The sequence below is a fragment of the Oryx dammah genome, unplaced genomic scaffold (genome assembly GCF_014754425.2).
Source record: "Oryx dammah isolate SB20612 unplaced genomic scaffold, SCBI_Odam_1.1 HiC_scaffold_5, whole genome shotgun sequence".
Lineage (NCBI taxonomy): Eukaryota > Metazoa > Chordata > Mammalia > Artiodactyla > Bovidae > Oryx > Oryx dammah.
This window is the reverse complement of record NW_024070189.1, coordinates 95146594-95170868: the sequence shown is the minus strand read 5'-3', so window position 1 is coordinate 95170868 and position 24275 is coordinate 95146594. Positions and strand designations below refer to the sequence as shown.

Sequence of the window (24275 nt, the reverse complement as noted above, 5' to 3'; positions counted from 1 at the left end):
ATATACAGTTTCTGGGAATTCCCTGGTGATCCAGTGGTTAGGGATAAGTGCTTTCATTGCAGGGGGCCTGGATTCAATCCCTGGTCATGGAACTAAGATCTTGCAAGCCTCCCAGCCAAAATTAAAGAAATAAGACACAAAGTTTCTGAGGATAAATTATAATTAAATCAGATTTAGTAGGTTAATTGTATAGTTCATGATGTAACACTGAGAAACAAGTCCTCACACCAAACTGAATAACAGCTATTAAAAATTCCCTTTCCTGGGGACTTCCCCTGTGGTCCAGTGGTTAAGAATCTCCCTTCCAATGCAGGGGACACTGGCTCATCCCTGGTGGGGAAACTAAGATCACACATGTTGCAGGGCAGCTAAGCCTGTGCGCCAATACTAAGATCCAATGCATCGAAGTAAATACATCAATATAAAGTAAAATAAAGTTTTAAAAATTCCATTTCCTTTTGCTGAAAGACAACTTAGTTCAGTTCAGTTCAGTTCATTTGCTCAGTCGTGTCTGACTCTTTGCGACCCCATGAATCACAGCACGCCAGGCCTCCCTGTCCATCACCACCAACTCCCAGAGTCCACCCAAACCCATGTCCATCAAGTCAGTGATGCCATCCAACCATCTCATCCTCTGTCTCCCCTTCTCGTCCTGACCTCAATCTTTCCCACCATCAGGGTCTTTTACAATGAGTAAGCTCTTCACATCAGGTGGCCAAAGTATTGGAGTTTCAGCTTCAACATCAGTCCTTCCAATGAACACCCAGGACTGATGTCCTTTAGGATGGACTGGTTGGATCTCCTTGCAGTCCAAGGGACTTCTCCAACACCACAGTTCAAAAGCATCAATTCTTCGGCGCTCAGCTTTCTTTATAGTCTCACTCTCGCATCCATACATGACCACTGGAAAAGCCATAGCCTTGACTAGACAGACCTTTGTTGGCAAAGTAATGTCTCTGCTTTTGAATATGCTGTCTAGATTAGTCATAACTTTCCTTCCAAGGAGTAAGTGTCTTTTAATTTCATGGCTGCAGTCACCATCTGCAGTGATTTTGGAGCCCCCAAAAATAAAGTCTGACACTGTTTCCACTGTTTCCCCATCTATTTGCCATGAAGTGATGGGACCAAATGCCATGATCTTTGTTTTCTGAATGTTGAGCTTTAAGCCAACTTGTTCACTCTCCACTTTCACTTTCATCAAGAGGCTTTTTAGTTCTCCTTCACTTTCTGCCATAAGGGTGGTGTCATCTGCATATCTGAGCTTATTGATATTTCTCCCAGCAATCTTGATTCCAGCTTGTGCTTCTTCCAGTCCAGCGTTTCTCATGATGTACTCTGCATAGAAGTTAAATAAGCAGGGTGACAATATACAGCCTTGATGGACTCCTTTTCCTATTTGGAACCAGTCTGTTGTTCCATGTCCAGTTCTAACTGTTGCTTCCTGACCTGCATACAGGTTTCTCAAGAGGTAGATCACGTGGTCTGGTATCCCCATCTCTTTCAGAATTTTCCACAGTTTATTGTGATCCACACAGTCAAAGGCTTTGGCATAGTCAATAAAGCAGAAATAGATGTTTTTCTGGAACTCTCTTGCTTTTTCGATGATCCAGCGGTTGTTGGCAATTTCATCTCTGGTTCCTCTGCCTTTTCTAAAACCAGCTTGAACATCTGGAAATTCACGGTTCACGTATTTAGGATTCCTAAAGCTTATTGTGAACTGTGCACTGTCACCTTAATTATCTGCCTCCTTCTATGATATGACTATTCAATTATGCACCCAAATTTGAAAGCAATTGTCATTCATGTAAGATGCACGAACTACTGAGGAAAACAAACCTCCGAGCCAATCTTGGGCCACAGCCCCGCAATGCGGGTCCGGAACCTGCGCCTCAGTGCCTCTCAGCGGAAGGAAAAGGGTATAACTCCCGGGTCGGGGACTTTAGAAGCAGTGGCCTCTGGGGCCCGCCCAACCTCCGAGGCCCCACCCTTTAGGCTGCACGCGGGCACTGGAAGTGCGCCTGCGCGTTTGTATTTGCGCGTGCGCAATGCGGAAGTTCTGTTATTTGTGTGCCCCGGCTCGGGTGTGAGGTGAAATTTTCGTTTCTCTCGTCTCGTCTCTCTGTGGTCAAGCAGGAAGGGAACAGACCCAAGAGGAGGCTTGAAGTCAAAGGACAGTGGCCTCGAGGGCTGACCTGGCCGCCCTGGCTTCCCGCCGGTGCTGCGGGGCGGCGGCCCCTCCTCCGAGAGCTCGGACCCACTCGGCCCGCCGCAGTCCCGGCGGCAGTTCCGGGAGGAGGCGGGTCGGCCCGGCCTACTCTCGATCTGCGTTGCTCCGGATTTCCCAAGCCTCCAGAGCAGGCTTTGGGTCCTTCCTCCACAAGGAAAGAAATAGTATCTCCGTCCTTCTCGATTCCCCGGGTCCCGGTGAGCTCTCGGTGGCTTTACTCCGGCCGTGGTTGTCGATTATTGAAGTTTGGTAAGTCATAATCCTTTGGAAAGAGAAGAAACCTTTGCAGGTTATTAGAGAGCATGTGTGTTTGATCTAAATAAGAGCAGGAGTGAAGGGATTCATATAAATAATAAATTTACCATATGAGAGCCCCGTAAAGCCCCAAACCTTCAAAATATAGAAGCCTCTGGGAAGGAAGCCAGTCGAGGCTGTTTTCCGTTAGTAGCCGCCGTTGGAACTGAATTTACGTAAGATGAGTTTTGACGGGTAGATTTTTATTCTAGGTATTCATAAAATTTCTCTTTTTTTTTCGCCCGTGCTGCACGGCTGGAGGGATCTTAGTTCCCCCACCAGGAGGTGAACCCTGGCCCACGGGATTGACAGTGCGGAGTCCTAACCACTGGACCACCAAGAAATTCCCTCATCTTGAAATTTTTATCTTAAGAAAATTTGTGGTCAGTAAAAGGAATATCCATGAATCTAAGTTCACTAATTTAAGATTTTGTCTGTCATTTTATATATATATAAAATGATGAACCATTTAATGGTAAATTGCAGACATTGACTTCTAAGAATGAGGACAGTTTCCTACTAAGAACAAAACTCCATTGTACATCCAAGAAAATCAAAATTTCTCCAGTTTTCAAAAGTATATTTTATAGCTGTCTGGTTTTGGAGGGAGCTGGATTCAAATAAGGTTTGCACCTTGCATTTAAGTTTTACATCTGTTTTACCTAAAACATTTGCCAGTATTTTTGGTTCCTGCAGTCCAGGAGATTTATATTGAAAAATGTTGGCATTCGCATATGGTGATGTTTTCCTATAATTTCATGTAATTGTGTATCTCATAAAGTGGACATTGAGTCTAGGGTGTGTGTGCTGTCGTGTCTGTGTCTTTTTCGGCCTTATGGACTGTAGCCCACCAGGCTCCTCTGTCCATAGGATTTCCTGGGCAAGACTACTGGAGTGGGTTGCCATTCCCTCCTCCAGGGGATCCTCTTGACCCAGGGGTCAAACCCAGGTCACCTGCCTTTGCAGGCAGGTTCTTTACCACTGAGTCACCTGGTACAGCCAGTAGTATCTAATACAAATGTACTGTGATTTAAAAATTTTTAGTAGTCAAATTAGGAGAAAATATACATGTGAAGTTATTTTTAATAATATGTCATAGCTAACCCAATTTACCCAGTTATTAATATATAACCATTGGTGAAATTAATGACCAATGTAGCTAATAGAAAGTTATTAGTGAGAAATTTTACATTTGTTTTGTACCAAGTTGTTGGACTCTGATATGTATTTTACACCTAAGCTCACCTCAGTATGGATGCTAAATTTTTATTAGAAATTCCTGATCTGTATTTAGCTTTCAGAAAATTGACTGTTGAAAAAAAATATTTGGGGAAACCCAGATTGCTCCAAACATACTGAAAGATTTTTTTAGTAACTAAACAGTTTTATTTCTAAAATTTAATTAAAAGTGAGTAAAGTGACAAATTCAGCCCCTCAGTCTCACTAGCCACATTTCATACTCACAATAGCCACATAGAGCAAGACAATGACGACTGCGTTAGACTGCAAGTTTAAAGGCTTGAAAATTTCCCAGGTGATGTGTACTTCATGTTATGTCACATCAGGAGGCACATAAATGCAAGTCGTCCACTGTGTATTAGGAGCGCAACGCGTTTAGTTAAGGTACCCATCTCTGTCTCGCACAGTCACATTTTTCTTTGTGGTAATCTGTAGGTGATAAGCTTCCCAGGTGGCTCGGTGGTAAAGAATCTGTCCACAGTGCAGGAATGCTGGTTTGATCCCTTTGTCAGGAAGATCCCCTGGAGAAGAAAATGACAACCCACTCCAGGATTCTTGTCTGGGAAATCCCATGAACAGAAGAGCCTGATGGGCTAATCTGTGGGGTCACAAAAGAGTTGGACATGACTCAGCAACTAAACAACAACAGCAATCTGAGGGTGATAACTTGGCAACAGGGGAATAATCTGTTGCCCAGCCCTTTCACCCAGTGGTTTTAGCATCACTTGTTGATCTTCACTTCTACCTATTTTTACATTGGAGTCTTGAAAAGTGGTTTTTTTTGTTGTTGTTGTTGTTTCTAATTCTTTTTTTCCAAATTTTTCCATTCTCTTGCTGTCAGTCTTTTGTAAACAAGAGCTTTCTCTCCCCACTTACCCTGCCTTCTCTATTTTTTTTTCCCTTTCAGGGTTTCACAACATATTCCCCTATTTCTCTTTCATTTATCATATTATAAACAGATGCTGTTATTTGATGCTCAGGCTCTCCCAAACTTGGCCAAGAGTAGTCCTTTTAATTTGATTCATGTGTCCTTTCAACACATCCCTATAAGTCTTTGAACGTCAATTCCCAGTTCACTTTGAACTTGACTGTTGCTGCTTAGTCACTTGAGTCATATCCAACTCTGTGTGACCCTACGGACTGTAGCCTGCCAGGCTCCTCTCTCCATGGAATTCTCTAGGCAAGAGTACTGGAGTGGGTTGCCATGCCCTCCTCCAGGGTATCTTCCCAACCCAGGGATCAAACCCAGGTCTCCTGCCTGCATTGCAGGCAGATTCTTTACTGCTGAGGCACCAGAGAAGCCCCAAACTTGACTGTTAACAGACCATAATCAATGATTTCTCCAAGATGCCTGTTTCCTTGTAGATACCAAGGTCTGTATGATACATGGACTCAGTGCTCCTGGGGTTTAATTGTGTCTAGGCCTTTCAGTGGATATCTAAAATCGATATTTTCAGGACTTTTCTGGTGGTTCAGTGCTTAAGACTCATGCTGCCACTGCAGGGGGCACAAGTTCGATCCCTGGTTGGGGAACTAAGATCCTACATGCCACACAAAGTGGCCAAAAATGTAAATAAGTAAGTTTTTTAAAAAATATTTATAACTTTATATCCTCCTTTCCATATAAATTATATTGTGAACATACTCTCATATTATTATTCTTCAAAAACCCAATTAAAATATATTTTTTCTTACATCATAGGTTCATACTCATATTCCTAGTAAAAATTTTGGGTAACCCAGACCTGCTAAGTTAATCATTTCCTGCACACTATTTCGTGATCACTGTCCAGTCATATTGGAGAATTAACAATAATCTTAGGAGTTCAGGCTTTTGAGACAGAGTAACCTCGATTCAGGCTCTGGCTCACCACTTCCTAAGTGGTGATCTTGGACCAATTACTACTGCTGTTTGCGCATGAATTGCCTCAACTATTGAATGACAGTAAGAATAACTTGATAATCATATGAGCTTTCAGTGTTTCCAGTACATAATGGGTCCTCAGTAAATGACAGTTATTTATATTCATGTCATCTACAGTTTCTAATGACTTTCACATAATATATAATGGCCGTCTTCTAAGAGCGATGGCTAATAAATGATGCTTGATGACAAATCAGTAATGCCTACTGCTTAAAGATTGATGGCATGAGGCAAGACTCCCACTACTACTTAATCGGAATTGAACTGTCTTGAAGAGACTTCGGGAATAACATGTATAAGGCAGATTTCACTGTCAGATTCACAGATGCCAGCCCTTGATTTTTTCCCTTGTGGCAAGTACTTGCTGATGCTCGTTTCAGAGACAGTATTTTACTGGCCTGTGAGCAGAATGTCTTTGTGGTCTGGGTCTACATAGTCCTGCTTCTGGGCTGTCTAGGAGGATGCTTAAGTATATAACAATATCCTGTTGTGTAAATCCTGGGACTTGGGGAGAGAGGGGTAAGTCTGCCCATTTTTGAGAGAAATTCTGCTTAATAACATGATGAATTATCACTGTTAGCAAAAAAAAAAAAAATTTTTACCTGTCTAGACTTTATCTGTAAAATGAAATTAGATTATTAAACTTTTTTTCCTTTTTATCAAAATCCATTTCTAATTTCAGGTGAGGCAGATTGTAGGGCATTTTATGGCAGCAGTGTGTATGTGTTTACTTAGAATTAGTGTGGGGTGTTTCCAGGCTTGTGAGTATGGGAACTGTGGGCAGCCTGAATTCTCAGGTTTTGTTTCTTCTCCTTAAGGCTTTCTCAGGACTTTTTCTGTCTTTATGAAGAGACGTCAGAAGGGGAAAGGACTGTGACTGGATGTCTGACAAATTATTTTCAAGTGAATAGGAAATTTATTCTATTCTTTTATAAAAGCACATGCTTCTTCCTTCCAGGTAGATGTGTTTCCTTCTAGTGAAATAGAGTTTTTTATTCTAACAGAAGCTGCTTAGGGACTGAGTCCAAGTTAAATTTACTCAGATCTTAGGGCCTTTCATTTACATAAGAGAATGATACCATCATCCCAGTACTTACTAATTCAGTCTGATCATCCATGCTGATTGTGTGCCCTCATTTTGCTATAATAGACAGGGAGCTGACATGTGATTCTGAGAATTTGTGCTGTCACTGGAGGATTGATGCATTTCCAGCATTTATTGTCTGTAATGTGCTCAGAACTATTGCTAATCCTATCACTAGAGAAAATTAAGACTAGAAGAGGTCACAATCTAGTTGTGGTGAGATACATCGTTAGGAGAGAGAGAGGTGCTCTTAAGCTACATAATTGAATGAGATCACTATGAATATGTCCAGGTAGAGGGGAGAAGGGGCTTAAGGACCATCAAGCCCCAGGGTTGATGGTGGGAGAACACGAAACCTGTCTAGGCTTTGGGTCTCCCTTCCTCTTTTTCAAGTGCACACTGATGGAGATGGCAACTGCCTGATGCCAGGATGTTTGTGATGGTGTAGGATCTAGTGACCTTTGAGGTCACAGACTTTACAGTACAGTGGCTTCCTCTTGAAAAATGAAGATCTGTCCGTTGTACTGACTTTATTTTTTCTAGGATAAAAGGCTTAGGACTTCAAAATGGTGTATATAAGCTTGAGCTTGGGTTAGAGAGAGAGAGAATGTGAATATGTGTGCGTTTTAGTTTTATTTTAAAGTTTACTGGTTTGATAACGTTGACATGAACATTTTGTTGTTTCTCAAGTTATACCTGAGAGTATTTGGTATCCCTGAAGAGCAGACTCTCGGCCCCTTATTTATGGAAGTATTTGTCATCCCTTATGTGTTAGGCTTATATCAGGCATCTTCCTCTCAGAGCAGGGCACCAGTTATGCAGACCTCGTCTGATCTTTCAGGTAGAACTAAGAGGAAAGCTGAAGAAAATGGAAAGTTTTCCAAGAGAGGGAAAAGGCTATTTATTTATTTATTTGGCTGTGCTGGGTCTTCATTGCTGTTCGCAGCTTTCTCTAGTTGTGACAAGTGGGGACTACTCCTTGTTGTGGTGCACAGGCTTCTCATTTTGGTCAAAAACCCCAGTACAACTCACCAGTCAGCCTTCCGTACCTCTCCTGTTGTGGAGGACAGGCTCTAGGCTTTCAGGCTCAGCAGTTGTGGTACATGGGCTAAGTTATTCCACAGCAAATGGGATCTTCTCGGACCAGGGACCGAACCCACATCCCCTGCATTGGCAGGTGGATTCTTATCTACTGTACGACCGGGGAAGTCCAAACTTTTCTTCTCTTTAACTTTTCCCTCACTTTGGGAAACTTTCTTTTGGCCTGACAGTAGAATCTGTCCCATTTTTTAATTTAAATTTTGCATTTGCCTTAAGCTCTTTGTCCATTTCCTTTCACCATTGTTTTCCTCCATAGTGCTTTCTGTTCATAGTCAGTTTCAACACTTATAGAATCGTTTCTTAGTAAATCACCTACCAATTTGACCACAGCACCTTATCATGCCAAACTCTTAATCCAGCCAAACTTAAGTTATTCTTTCTTTCTGTTCTAAAATATATTTTAAGTCAATGTTTGAAAGTAAATACACATTGGCCTTCATTTTTAACACCTTCCTTCCATTTATTTTCCAATAACATAATTTTTTGTAATCTTATTTCAGATTGGGAGATTTGTCTCAATACCAGAAGGTCAGCACCTTAGTGGAATATTTTGAATGGGAAAAAATCCAACGTGGTAAACATGGTAAGATTCACAAGGTATAATTCCTTCCCTTCCACTAGTAGAAGTTTAACAGTTCCATAAAATAGAAAAGCAACACGATAACCATGACAGATATTTGAGGCTTGTGTCATTCACCTGTTTTTCAGTCTCTGAGCATTGTGAATTTGGCAGATACTTGAAATACCCCTCACAAAGTATTTCTTTACATAGAATTCACTTGGCTAAATATTCCCATATATGTCATTCTGATGAAGTTTTGGATAAATCATTTCATTTTGGTCAACTATCAGCTCAACTCTATAAGAATCCTTATGAAAGTAAAGAATACAACAGAGCTTTGTTGCAGAATGATCACTTCATTTTGCTTGAAAGCAGTGAGGCCTGCAGTGAAAATGAAAGGAAAAAACAAAAAACTTCAATCATACCAATTTGTTTCTTGTATATACTCTTATTTTTAAAGACTAATGATGTTAAGCATAAATATGGTCAGCTGATCCTTGACAAAGGAGTGAAGGAAATGGAATGTAGAAATATAATTCTTTTCAACAGATGATGCTGGAACAGCCAGACATCCACATGCAAAAGAATAAATCTAGACACTGACCTTAACACTCTGAACAAAAGTTAATTCAAAATGCATTGCAGCCCTAGGTATTAAATACAAAACTGTAAAACTCCTTGAAGATAACACAGGCGAAAACTTAGAAGCCCTTGGGAAATGGCAATACTTTTTAAAATATAACATGGAAGACATCCATAAAAGAAATAATTGATAAACTGACATTGTTAAAATTAAAAATTTCTGCTCTGCTGAAGGCATTGTCCAGAGAGTAAGAAGGCAAACACAGATTGAGAGAAAATATTTGCAAAAGACAACTGATAAAAGATTCTTCAGACTCAACAATAAGAAAACAAATAGCTGGTTTAAAATGTACTGAGACCTTAATAGACACAGCAGCAAAGAAGACATACAAATAGCAAATAAGCGTGTGAAAAGATGGTCCACATCATATATCACCAGAAAAAAGAGAGGGCCTTCCTGAGCTCTACTGTAAATACAAGCACACACACGTTTTGCCAGTAACTCTGCCCTGGCCATCCATACATGCATCTCACTAGAAACCCAGAGCCTTTTGTTCCTAGAGGAAATGACAAGGCTGCAACCAACAGAAACACAGAGGGCAGGCTGCTTATTCACTGGGATACAGCCTAGAAAGGAGAATTCACTGAAGAGGTCTATTCCATTGTTTTAATTTGGGAGGGAGGAGGTAGAAGGAAGTTCCAGAAGGGGTCAGACAGCCCAGAAATTCAGACAAGTGGCATGTCTCTTCTCACCAAACTTTGCTCTGCTCCCTGCTATAATCATAAACAACTTTTGGCCCTGACCTCAAGGTTCTTCCACTTCAGGACCGCCAAACACTGCTCCTACTTCTGATGGATAAAAATATTTAGGACAGGGGTGGGGGACACTAATTTGATGTAATAGTAAGTCCTGAGGGTACCCACATAGATGGCTTCCAGGTGCCAAGCAGAACCTGAGGCCAGGAATGATGAAGCTGGCATAAAACTATTGAACCAGATGTGAATTTCTCATTTGAATGAATCTCATTTGAGAACTGCAGTTGAATGCTGAACACATGGGGTCTAAAGCCCCTACCCTCTTCAAAGTCAAAAACCCCAGTACAACTCACCAGTCAGCCTTCTGGGTTCTGTACCTGTGAATACAACCATCCATGAACTGTGTAGTACTCTAGTACGTACTCATTGAAAAAAAAAAAAAATCTACATATAAGTAGACCTGTTCAGATCAACCCTTGTTGTTCAAGGGTCAACTGTAATGGTATATATTCATTATAGTATCATACAGGGTATTTTCACTGCCCTAAAAATCCTCTGTGCCCTGCTTATATATTCTACCAATCACTTTCGCTAATCACTGGCAATCACTGGTCTCCAATTTTGTCTTTTCCAGAGTGTCTTTTAGTTGGAATCATACAGTATTTAATCTTTCCAGAATGGCTTCTTTCACTTAATATATATGCATTTAAGTTCTTTTCATGGCCTGATAGTTCATTCACTTTAGCTCTGGTAATCTGTTGTTGCTTATCTGTTCACCTTCTGAAGGACATCTTGACTGCTTCTAAGTTTTGGCAGTTATGAGTAAAACTGCTATAAACGTTTGTGTGCAAAGAAACAACCCCTTCCCCCCGAAAACCAGAGCATGCATGTGCTGGTTTTTGTGTGGACATACGTTTTCAGCTTACTTGGTTAAATATCAAAGAGTGTGACTACTGTATTACTTGGTAGGATTATGTTTAGTTTCATAAGCAACCACCAAATTGTATCCCAAAGTGGCTATACAATTTTGTATTTCCACCAGCACTGAATGAGCTTTCCTGTTCTATATCTTCACCAGAGTTTGTCATTATTAGTATCAGATTTTGGCCATTCTCAGATTTGTAGTGGCCTGCCTGTCTCTGTCTGTCTGTCTCAGCAGGTAGCTTAAAGTCTGATCTAGACTCTCTGGTTATTTGTTTTTAATACCAGGATAATCATTGTTTAAATCAGAATTGGGACAGAAAGGTCTCTGACTTCTGGGGGGCTTATTTTGGTTAGGAAGAAGGGAGAGGCATTGACTACACAAGAGAATCCATAATGGCTGAGGAAGTGAAGTTTGGACTCCTTTTGACTGCTTGGTCTCCTTTTCAAAACCTTGGGGACCTCTATGTTTTCCCTTGGGGAGAGCAAATGGAGTCAAAGACCTGGGCTCATGTACCTGGGGATCATTTTATATTTTAATGTGACATCAAGAGTAAGTTACTTTACTTGATAAGCCTCTTTTGCTTAAAATAAAATGTCCTGCATGGGTTCTCAGGCTGTCCAACTTCTGTGACCCCATGGACTTCAGGCTGCCAGGCTGCTCTGCCCATGGCATTTTCCAGGCAAGAATACTGGAGTGGGTTGCCATTTCCTACTCCAGGGGATCTTCTCAATCTAGGGATGAAACCTGCTGTCTCCTGCATTGCCAGGTGGATTCTTTAACACGACACATCTGGCAAACCCCCAAACTTTACTGGGCTTGTCCTCAGCTTGTGGCCCAGCAGCCTCACTGGGCCTTGGCCACTCTCTGCTTTGCCGCATCCTAGCCCCGCCCACCGGAGAAGGCAATGGCACCCCACTCCAGTACTCTTGCCTGGAAAAGCCCATGGACAGAGGAGCCTGGTGGGCTGCAGTCCATGGGGTCACGAACAGTCGGACAAGACTGAGCGACTTCACTTTCACTTTTCACTTTCATGCATTGGAGAAGGAAATGGCAACCCACTCCAGTGTTCTCGCCTGGAGAATCCCAGGGACGGGGGAGCCTGGTGGGCTGCCATCTCTGGGGTCTCACAGAGTCGGACACAACTGAAGTGACTTAGCAGCAGCAGCAGCCCTGCCCACTCTTCGGAGTTAAGGTTGAGACCGGAAGCAGAAGTGCGCCTCCGTGAACGGCGTGGTCCTTTGACATCCGATCCGGCCAGACCCAAGCCCAGGTTCTGACTGCGAGTCTGGGATGGCCTTTGGAGAACGGGGAAGGATCATGGGTATGATAGAAGGCGCGAGCTGTTCGGGACCGCAGCGCCTGTTGCCAAGCTTCTCGCACGACTGCTAGCCCTAGCTGCGTGCATGGGGCTGCAAGACCCGCCGCTTTTACTCCCAGCAGCGACCAACTCCATCCCCACCTGTTGGGACCGCGCTTTTCCCACCTCCAGAAAGACTGCTCAATTGATTGGTCTGTACCGAGGAGGAGATGCGGACAGGGCACGTGTGTGGGGTCTTTTCTCCATTTCCTGTCCACCCTCTTTAAAAAGCCTCGCCGAAGTCAGACTGCGTATCCATAAGATGTCCATTCTTGTGTCTCATTTTCTTAAGTTAATGACGTGTCTTGAAGTTCTCATTAGTTCACGGAGATCTGCCTTTTTTTTCTTTAAACCTCTTCTACAGCTCTGTTGTGTGGAATCATCCTGTTGGTGGACGATTGAGTTGTTCCATCTGAATGGGTTTGTCCATGTTTCTTCATATTTATGGACTTAGTATTTTAAATTTTAAGGTCGATTTTTAGAACTTGAGTTTTTGGGTCATAGGTGCTGTTCCTGTATACTGCAAACTGCCCCCTTGTTCTGTTTTGAGTCCTCAGAGCTATATTCTGTATCCAGCAAGCTGCATATCTCCCAGTTTTCAATTAATCTTAACTGTAGATGCTTTTGGATGTTTACACACTGTCATATCATCCAAGAATGGCAGGATGATATTCTTCCTTTATTATCTTCTAGCCTCTCATGTCTCCCCATCGTTGTCCACTCTCCCCAATTTACTGTGCTGTCTGTAACATGCTTAGTAGAAGGAGCCACTGTTTTTCTGTGTTTCAAAGGCCTTCAGCTTTTACTTAGTAAATTGAAACACTTGCTGTATATTTTTGACATGTTTTCAGGTTTAAAGACATTTCCTTTTATGCTGCTTTTTGTTTGTTTGTTTATTAACATTATTTTTTGTAATAGTTTTCATTGTTGTTATTGTTGAGTTGCTAAGTCATGCCTGACTCTTTGTGACCCCATGCACTGTAGCTCTCCAGGCTTCTCTATCCTCCATTATCTCCCAAAGTTTGCTCAGATTCATGTCCATTGAGTCAGTGATGCTATCTAACCATTTCATCCTCTGCTGCCCTCTTCTCCTTTTGCCTTCAGTCTTTACCAACATCATGGTCTTTTCCAATGAGTCAGCTCTTCCCATCAGATGGCCAAAGTATTGGAGCTTCAGCTTTAGCATCAGTCCTTCCAGTGAATATTCAGGGTTGATTTCCATTAGGATTCACTGGCTTGATCTCCCTAGTCCAGGGAACTCTCAAGAGTCTTCTCCAGCACCACAGTTCAAAAGCATCAATTCTTCGGTGCTCAGCCTTCTTTATGGTCCAACTCTCACATCCCTGCATGACTACTGAAAAAACCATTGCTTTGACTATATGGATCTTTGTCAGCAAAGTGATGTCTCTGCTTTTTAATAGGCTATCAAGGTTTGTCATAGCTTTCCTTCCAAGGAGCATCTTTTAATTGTAATGGTGTTATTGAGATATAATCACATGTAACCCAGAGGAGTACCCCACATCCGAGGCCAGGGGCAGCGCCCAAGGACAGGGGTGGCACCCAAGACCAAGGGCAGCAGCCAGGAGGAGCAACCCCATGTCCAAGGAACAGTAGCTGTGTGGGCGCAGAAGGGCCTAGAGGAGCCATCCCATGTTGAAGGTCAGGAAGGGCGGTGGTGAGGAGACACCCCTCATCCAAGGTAAGGAGCAGCGGCTGCACTTTGCTGGAGCAGCCGTGAAGAGATAACCCCACACCCAAGGTAAAAGAAACCCAAGTAAGATAGTAGGTGTTGCAAGAGGGCATCAGAGTGCAGACATACTAAAACCATACTCACAGAAAACTAGTCAATCTAATCACACTAGGACCACAGCCTTGTCTAACTCAATGAAACTAAGCCATGCCTGCAGGGCAACCCAAGATGGCGGGTCATGGTGGAGAGTTCTGACAGAATGTGGTCCACTGGAGAAGGGAATGGCAAACCACTTCAGTATTCTTGCCTTGAGAACCCCATCAACAGTATGAAAAGGCAAAATGGTAGGATACTGAAAGAGGAACTCCCCAGGTCAGTAGGTGCCCAGTATGCGACTGGAGATCAGTGGAGAAATAACTCCAGAAAGAATGAAGAGATGGAGCCAAAGCAAAAACAATACCCAGCTGTGGATGTGACTGGTGATAGAAGCAAGGTCCAATGCTGTAAAGAGCAATATTGCATAGGAACCTGGAATGTCAGGTCCATGAATCAAGTCAAATTGGAAGAGGTCAAACAAGAGATGGCAAGAGTGAACGTCGACATTCTAGGAATCAGCGAACTAAAATGGACTGGAATGGGTGAATTTAACTCAGATGACCATTATATCTACTACTGCGGGCAGGAATCCCTCAGAAGAAATGGAGTAGCCATCATGGTCAACAAAAGAGTCTGAAATGCAGTACTTGGATGCGATCTCAAAAATGACAGAATGATCTCTGTTCGTCTCCAAGGCAAACCATTCAATATCACGGTAATCCAAGTCTATGCCCCAACCAGTAACACTGAAGAAGCTGAAGTTGAACGGTTCTATGAAGACCTACAAGACCTTTTAGAACTAACACCTGCAAAAGATGTCCTTTTCATTATAGGGGACTGGAATGCAAAAGTAGGAAGTCAAGAGACACCTGGAGTAACAGGCAAATTTGGCCTTGGAATGCAGAATGAAGCAGGGCAAAGACTAATAAAGTTTTGCCAAGAAAATGCACTGGTCATAGCAAACACCCTCTTCCAACAACACAAGAGAAGACTCTATACATGGACATCACCAGATGGTCAACACCGAAATCAGATTGATTATATTCTTTGCAGCCAAAGATGAAGAAGCTCTATACAGTCAACAAAAGCAAGACCAGGAGCTGACTGTGGCTCAGATCATGAACTCCTTACAAATTCAGACTTAAATTGAAAAAAGTAGGGAAAACTACTAGACCATTCAGGTATGACCTAAATCAAATCCCTTATGATTATACAGTGGAAGTGAGAAATAGATTTAAGGGCCTAGATCTGATAGATAGAGTGCCTGATGAACTATGGAATGAGGTTCGTGACATTGTACAGGAGACAGGGATCAAGACCATCCCCATGGAAAAGAAATGCAAGAAAGCAAAATGGCTGTCTGGGGAGGCCTTACAAATAGCTGTGAAAAGAAGAGAGGTGAAAAGCAAAGGAGAAAAGGAAAGATATAAGCATTTGAATGCAGAGTTCCAAAGAATAGCAAGAAGAGATAAGAAAGCCTTCTTCAGTGATCAGTACAAAGAAATAGAGGAAAAGAACAGAATGGGAAAGACTAGAGATCTCTTCAAGAAAATTAGAGATACCAAGGGAACATATCATGCAAAGATGGGCTCGATAAAGGACAGAAATGGTCTGGACCTAACAGAAGCAGAAGATATGAAGAAGAGGTGGCAAGAATACACAGAAGAACTGTACAAAAATTATCTTCACGACCGGATAATCACAATGGTGTGATCACTCGTCTAGAGCCAGACATCCTGGGATGTGAAGTCAAGTGGGCCTTAGAAAGCATCACTATGAACAAAGCTAGTGGAGGTGGATGGCATTCCAGTTGAGTTATTTCAAATCCTGAAAGATGATGCTGTGAAAGTGCTGCACTCAATATGCCGCAAATTTGGAAAACTCAGCAGTGGCCACAGGACTGGAAAAGGTCAGTTTTCATTGCAATTGCAAAGAAAGGGAATGCCAAAGAATGCTCAAACTACCGCACAATTGCACTCATCTCACATGCTAGTGAAGTCATGCTCAAAGTTCTCCAAGCCAGTCTTCAGCAATATGTGAACCGTGAACTTCCTGATGTTCAAGCTGGTTTTAGAAAAGGCAGAGGAACCAGAGATCAAATTGCCAACATCCGCTGGATCATGGAAAAAGCAAGAGACTTCCAGAAAAACATCTGTTTCTGCTTTATATGACTATGCCAAAGCCTTTGACGGTGTGGATCACAATAAACAGTGGAAAATTGGAAAATTCTGAAAGATGGGAATACCAGACCACCTGACCTGCCTCTTGAGAAACCTATATGCAGGTCGGGAAGCAACAGTTAGAACTGGACATGGAACAACAGACTGGTTCCATATAGGAAAAGGAGTACATCAAGGCTGTATATTGTCACCCTCTTATTTAACTTCTGTACAGAGTACATCATGAGAAACGCTGGGCTGGAAGAAACACAAGCTGGAATCAAGATTGCCAGGAGAAATATCAATAACCTCAGATATGCATATGACACCACCCTTATGGCAGAAAGTGATGAGGAACTAAAAAGCCTCTTGATGAAAGTGAAAGAGGAGAGTGAACAAGTTGGCTTAAAGCTCAACATTCAGAAAACAAAGATCATGGCATTTGGTCCCATCACTTCATGGCAAATAGATGGGGAAACAGTGGAAACAGTGTCAGACTTTATTTTGGGGGCTCCAAAATCACTGCAGATGGTGACTGCAGCCATGAAATTAAAAGACGCTTACTCCTTGGAAGAAAAGTTATGATCAACCTAGATCGCATATTCAAAAGCAGAGACATTACTTTGCCGACTAAGGTCCGTCTAGTCAAGGCTATGGTTTTTCCAGTAGTCATGTATGGATGTGAGAGTTGGACTGTGAAGAAGGCTGAGTGCCAAAGAATTGATGCTTTTAAAATGTGTTGGAGAAGACTCTTGAGAGTCCCTTGGACTGCAAGGAGATCCAACCAGTCCATTCTGAAGGAGATTGGTCCTGGGTGTTCATTAGAAGGACTGATGCTGAAGGTGAATCTCCACTACTTTGGCCACCTCATGCGAAGAGTTGACTCATTGGAAAAGACCCTGATGGCTGGGAGGGATTGGGGGCAGGAGGAGAAGGGGACGACAGAGAATGAGATGGCTGGATGGTGTCACCAACTCGATGGACATGAGTTGGGTAAACTCTGGGAGTTGGTGATGGACAGGGAGGCCTGGCGTGCTGCGATTCATGGGTTCACAAAGAGTCGGACTCGAATGAGCGACTGAACTGAACTGGTTGCTCAGTAGTAAAGAATCCACCCACCAGTGCAGGAGACATGAGTTCAATCCCTGGTCTGGGCAGGTCCTACATGCTGCAGAGCACCTAAGCCCAAGCACCCATTTTCCACTGAACTACTGAACCCATTTTCCACGACTACTGAAGCCCATGCACTACAACTAGAGAGTAGCCCCCACTCACTGCAACTAGAGAAAAGCCCACACAACAATGAAGACCCAGCACAGCCTAAAATAAATAACATTATTATCTTTTTTTTTTTTAAGCTGTAAGGGCCACACATTGCAGTGAATTGTTACACCTCTTAAGTCTCTTAACCAGGAAGAGTTCTCCTTTCCTCTTTCTCCTCCAAACTGGATATTTCTGATTATGTCCTCTATATATCATTAGCATGTCCTCTGTCCCCTTCTCTTACCCTTCTTCTATAAACTGCTAATTAGATGAAAGGATTTGTTAGGACTTTTTTTTTTTTAGCAAAAAATATTTTATAATTGGTATTGTCTGTTATTGCATCATATTAGAATTTATGGTGTCCAGGTGTCTCTTTAAGATGTTAAGGTTTATCAGCTTGATCTTCCTTTATAAAGTTGCCCAGCACATCTATTTAGTTTTAAAATTATCCCCTTCAGGTTTCTTCTTAGTTACAAAAAAAATGGGGGGTGGGTGTCACTTAACGAGGAAACCTGCTGCATACCACCTTAACCAACAATCAAAATTAACGTCAGTAATCAGACACACTGTCATCATATGCCTCCTAAAGTGATTCACTGAGGACAAGCATCAGTTACAAAATACATCATCCAAAAACAAACTTGGTGAATCTAACCATGAGAAAACAACAGAGAAACTAAAACTGAGATGTAATCTGTAATAAAACATTTGACCTGGGACTTTTCAAACCTGGAAAGATGAAGAAAGGCCGAGGGACTGGTCCAGATTAAAGAAGATGAAAGAAACATAGTCTGAGGGCATAATTCTGGATGGGAAATTTTAAAGTGGCTGCTGTAAGGGATATTATTGGACTAGTTGGTAAAATTCTGCATATGAATTATATGTTAGATAATAAATATTAAATCCTGGTTTTGATCCTGTTAGGGAAAGTCCCAAGTTCCTATGACACTCTGAAATATATAGGAAAAAAGGGTCTGACACCTGCAATTTCCTCTCAAGTTGTTTTCTCTCAGTATTCTTGATGAAACACACACACACACCCCTACAGAGAGGAGAAAGGAAGCGAATGTGACAGAACTTTAACAATTAGTAAAGAGTATAGGGAAGCTCATCATTTTTACACTAATTTTTACAACTTTTGAGTTTGAAATTTTTTCAAAGCTTGAAGTTGAAAATAAATATTCCCATTCACTTTTCACCTAATATGTTAGTAACCATTGATTGTCATTGCTTAAGTGCATTAAAATGGTGACTTTCTGATTCTAGCATTTTCTTCATATTAAATGAAACTTAGAATAAAGTTTGTATGATTATTCTGGAAAGAACTTTCCTGTATCACAACTGTTTAGTAATAATAAAATGTTGTTCATAAAGGAGGGGACAGGATGATACAGGCTTGATTTTTTTTTTTTTTTTACGAATTTTCAGAATAACAAAATTATATCTTGGCCACCTCCGGCAGTGACCACTGACCGTTTTCTAGTAACATTATGAACTCATGGTTGTGTTTTATATTTGGTGTATTTCAACTGATTGTAATCATTACTCTTTATTAAATTGTTCCATCGTAAGCCAGTGGGAACCTTTTTAAGTCGTCTTCTGTGTGGTAGATTCCTTCCTTTCTGGTATAAACTGTTCCAGGCTTATGCTGAACATTTCTTGTTTCACACTGAACATAGTTCCCAAAGGAGTCCTGGTTTCTTATACAGAGGAATTTTAATACTAGAGGACTCATTGCTCCTGAGTTGTTAGTGACTCTAGGCAATTTTGGTGGCTCAATCTAGGGAAAAGTTTTTTAAAAATAAGAACATACTGTATTCCCAATTCCTAGTTGTTCTTGGGTAGGGAGATAAATTCTTTACTGTATTATGTGTTTCTATATGTGCATTTGGGTGCATATGGTTACTCAAGCTAGTATGAGGAAGCTTACAAGGCCTCTAAGTGTTGAATATCTGTCAGGCCCAGAATCTCATGGCTTCTTTCTTCATTTCTAGGTCTTCATGCTCAGAACCCTGCCAAGCCAGGAGGGAGACACACAAAAGAAAGAATGGCTGCAGGATTTCTGACAACTTGGTCACAGGTATGTGGGAAGTTACTCTTTCCAAAAAAACACCACTGTTCCCAAAGGGTACATCTCTTGTCCATGACCCAGAGCTTCACAGCCCAACCAGGCTAGCCTCAGGGTCCCTCAGTTCTTTGGGCTTCTTAGAATGGGAGAGAGAGAATGTTTAAGGAAAGGCTTCAACATTTGTTTTGTGTTTCAGATAATCCCCCAGGGTGAGTGAGAGTTCCATATTCTGCTGGGTGCCATGAAGGAAAATAAAGACTTTTTTCACTAGGAAAAACATTCATTTTCCAAGTATTTTTCTCATTCTGTAGTATGCTCAATCTGTACTAGATCTTGAATAAGATTAGAAGACTCCTTGCAACCTAGTTGTGGCAATATCAGCTAAGCTGTGTTAGAAAAGCTTCTAAAAACCATGAGCCTGAAAGAGATGGTCCAGTGAGTGAGAATAGAAGTGGGAAGTTCCAAGAACTTGGCTGAGATGATGAGAGGCCTCTGAAGAATGTCTGAGCTTACTACACATTGGGTCTTCTCCCCAAGTCTTATCAGCCTCACCCATCATCTTTCTGGTTCAGAGTTAGAGATAGTTCTTGGCTAAACCTGAATGTATACATTTTAGGACTTGGTGACCTTCGAGGAAGTGTCAGTGAACTTCTCACAGGAGGAGTGGGCCCTGCTGGCCCCCACTCAGAAAATCCTGTACAGAGATGTGATGTTGGAGAACTTTAGGAACCTGGCCTTAGTGGGTAAAGTTGGCCTCATTCCTTCATATTCATTTGTTCATGCATGTACTAGTTCTTCATCAGTTGTCTCTCCCAGGAACTGAAAAGAACAGCTATACATGGTAAACACAGAATGGATGGTTCCTGCCCTTGTGGGGCAGTCTTATCACTTCCCAAGAAAATTCAGTGATTGTATTTCCTCAGTCCTTAAAAAATTTAGGTAATTTACAGATCTTGGGCTTAGAATTCAAGGGTCAGATCATGTGGGAAAAGGTGTGTGGGTATTTGTCTTATGGTGCTTTGTGAAAGGGCTATGTAATCTGATTCTTCTGCTGCTCTTGCCTATCTTCAGAATCCTTGAAAACCAAAGTATTGGAATCAGTTTTGTGGAAAGATTCCTTGTCTCCTTCACAGTCTCCCCACATCATGTGTCTTTCCCCATGAGCAGGGTATCATCTCTGCAAACACAGTCCAATCACTGAGGTGGCACAGGAAGAGCTGAGGCCAGAGGAGAGAGGAATTCTCCAAAGTGCTTGTACAGGTGAGTCCCAGGCAGGAAGGGGTCATTGTATGGAATAGCCACAGCCTGTGAGGGGTGGTACAGTTGTCAGTCATTGTGCGATAAGAAGGCTGAGACCATTACATGAGCTTTCTGTCTCAAGCCTCCAGAATTCTATGTAAAATATCTTTCATTTCCCGTTGCTTGTTCCTATCATTGGCATCTCTTCCCAGAGCCAAGTTCCTAAATTAATTTCTCTGATCACTGGTTACATCTTCTCTCTCACATTTTCCTCCTTTATTTAGTGTTATTAATTGAAAACAAATCCATAGCATGCCTGCCTCCTTTTTTCTTTCACCCCTACTTTTACTCCCAATAATTATAAAAAAAAAATTTCCCCATTCATTTTCAGATGGGGTTACTCAACTTGAATCGAAAGATGTAATTCTCATGCAGAATGTTCCTGGAGAAAAAACTGCCAATGGCATAAAGATGGTGAGATTCACTAGAAATGATTCCTGTTTTTTAAGACTGGGAGATCTCTGTGAATTTCAAGGAATTAAAACAGCAGCAGCACCCAAGCAAGAGGAGACACTTGAGGCAAGTAGAATTCACTCATCAGAAAGCTGCATCAGGAAATCCTTTGTTAATCCCATAAAATTGGAGAAATCTCCAAACCTACCTCAACACTTGCATCCTTGTAGAGAATATCAAAAAGTAAACATTTACTTGGACTTCCCTGGTAGTGCAGTGGTAGAGAATCTGCCTGCCAATGCAAGAGACACAGGTTCAATCCCTGAGTTGGGAAGATCCCCTGGAAAAGGAAATGACTACTCACGCCAGTATTCTTACCTAGGAAATCCCATGGACAGAGGAACCTAGTGGGCTACAACCCATGAAGTCACAAAGGAAACACAACATAGCAACTAAACAACAACAACAATATTTACTTAAATGTCATTCCACTGTTAAATATTTAATAAATCATTCATTCTTCACCCATGATTAGAAAAACTCTATAATTAGGATGCTCTTTGATGGAATGAATTCCATGGGGCCTTGGGAAGAGTATTCAGCTATTTCAACTTGAAAGAATAAGGCAAAAAATATACACACACCCTGAAAATGGCAAAAATGTTAGTCATAATAATATACTGCCTATATATGACGGGATCCACATGGAAATGCATTCCTGTGTAATAAAAGTGAGAAAGCCTTCATGCGTGTTAAGTCACTTCAGGCATGTCTGACTCTGTGCAACCGTATGGACTGTAGCCTGGCAGGCTCCTCTGTCCATGGGATTCTCCAGGGAAGAATACTGGAGTGGGTTGCCATGCCCTTCTCCAGGGGATCTTCCCCACCCAGGGATCAAACCCAGGTCTCCTGCATTGCAGACAGATTCTTTACTGTTTGAGCTGCCAGGGAAGCCCCAAGAAAGCCTTTAGTCATCATTTACTCCTTTTCCTGTAGGCACCAACCCACCTTGGTGAGAACCCATTGGAATGTAATCACTGTAGAAAATTCTTCAGAAAGAATTATCACCTTATTCGTACAAGATACTGCAAGGGCGAGAAATGCTACAAATATAAAGAATATGGGAAAGACTTCGACTATCCCTCAACTCTTAGGAGTCATTTGAGTACTCACATTGGAGAGAAAATTCTTGAATTCAGTGATTATGGAAAAACTTTTAATCAAGAGTCATCCCTTAGGAAACACTTCAGAACTCTCACAGGAGAAAAATCTGAGTGTAATCAACATCTTATGTCCTTCAAATTACAGTCTTCCTTCTCAGTACATGAACAAATACCTACTGAAGAGAAACTCCATGGATGCAGTGACTGTGGAAAAAGATCTTCCCATAGTGTCCACAAAAAAATGTGTACTGTGAAAGAAAGCTCAGAATGTAGTGAACATAGGAAAGTTTTCACTGGCCCCTTGTCCCTTCAGATATTTATGAGACCTCACACTGGAGAGAAAGCTTATGAATGTAGGGACTGTGGGAAAGCCTTTGTTTTTCAGTCTTCCCTTAAGAAACATGTAAGATCACACACTGGAGAGAAACCTTACGAGTGTAATCACTGCAGAAAATCCTTCAGCCAGAGCTCTCATCTTAACGTTCACAAAAGAATTCACACTGGAGAGAAACCTTATGACTGTAAGGAATGTGGCAAGGCTTTCACTGTTCTTTCATCCCTTCAGAAACATATGAGAACCCATACTGGAGAGAAACCCTATGAATGCAGTGACTGTGGGAAAGCCTTTATTGATCAGTCATCCCTTAAGAAACATACCCGATCTCACACTGGAGAGAAACCTTATGAGTGTAATCACTGTGGAAAATCCTTCAGCACAAGCTCTTATCTCACTGTGCACAAGAGAGCTCACACTGGAGAGAAAACCTGTGCATGTAAAGAATGTGGGAAGGCCTTTAGGAATTCCTCTTGCCTAAGAGTGCATATGAGAACTCACAGGGGAGAAGCCTTATAAATGTATCCAGTGTGGAAAAGCATTCAGCACTAGCACTAACCTTATGCACAAGTGAATACATACTGGGCAGAAGCTCTGTGAATGAAATGACTACAAGCTAGCCTTAAGGGCCTCTTCCCCCCTCCGTCATTTTCTAATACACTATGGAGAGAAACCATATTACGACCAATTTAGAAAGCCATCAGGTACAACTCTTGAGTTACATTATACTGGGGCAAACGTTGTAAATGTTGTGGTTCTGTGATTATATTTATCAGTATTTAAAGTGTGATGACTCACTAGCTGATGAGTATTAAAGATTATGTAGCACTCTAAATTCCCCTTAACATCACAAAGGTTTTGTTGTTTTGTTTTGTTTTGCTTTTTTAATATTTATGTATTTATTTGGCTACAACAAGTCTTAATTGTGGCCTGTAGGATCCTCAGTCGTCACTGTGGCATACAAGATCTTTAGTCACAACATACAGGATCTAGTTCCCTGAATTCCCAGGAATTGAACCTAGGTAGGCCCTCTGCATTGGAAGTGTGGAGTCTTAGCCACAGGACCACAAGGGAAGTCCCTCACTAAAGTTTAGGTATGTAATGTTTTTATTATAACTAAGTACTAAGTATTGTGCACTTCTCATCAAGATATTTTGGACTGAACTATGGCTTATTTAGAAATACATATTTTAATGTGCAGACTGGGCATATTTTAGTTATCTTTCAGTTATAGATTTCTAATTGAATTGCATTGTCCACAGAATGCCTGATCTTCATGACATAGATTCAATAACATACAAACAGAAAATTATTAGAGACTTGCCTAATGTGTGAGATACAAGAAGTTCCTGTCCCAATATCCATTTCTACCTTGCTTCCTTCAAGTAACAGAACTACAGTTGTGTTCAAATTAGCAGTGTAGATAATTTCTGAGGACTCATCTCCCAGCTTTCCTTGCTGCTGTGAGTGCCCATGAGCTCACAGTCTTGGTCTGTGAGAAAGAAGCAAGAGGTCACTGCTTGTGGATTCTAAAGAATTCCATAGAAATGGGAGCATGGCATCTGGCATTTTCACTTTACCATCTGCCCTAAGGTTTATCTCTTTTTTCTTAGAGAATAGACCAATAAGATGACAGTCATAGACTACTGATTATATAATAGACACGTAAGGTGTTTTTTGGCTGTATATAAGCAACTATGAGTTGCTTGTTTCTGAATTTCATGTAACATGAGAAAAATAAACTCCTAACTGGTTTAAA

At 41.6% G+C, this 24275-nt stretch overlaps 1 protein-coding gene across 1 annotated transcript; it reads left to right on the top strand.

Annotated features, from left to right (window-relative positions):
• The first annotated feature begins 1966 nt into the window (after nt 1-1966).
• On the top strand, nt 1967-24275 carry LOC120864026 (zinc finger protein 177). Its single transcript, XM_040240795.1, is given in 9 exon segments — nt 1967-2476; nt 6503-6587; nt 8370-8452; nt 19254-19339; nt 19944-20070; nt 20495-20587; nt 20958-21040; nt 22496-23016; nt 23018-24275. Coding segments are annotated over 6 exon segments (960 nt in total). The 5' UTR covers nt 1967-2476; nt 6503-6587; nt 8370-8452; nt 19254-19306; the 3' UTR covers nt 23121-24275.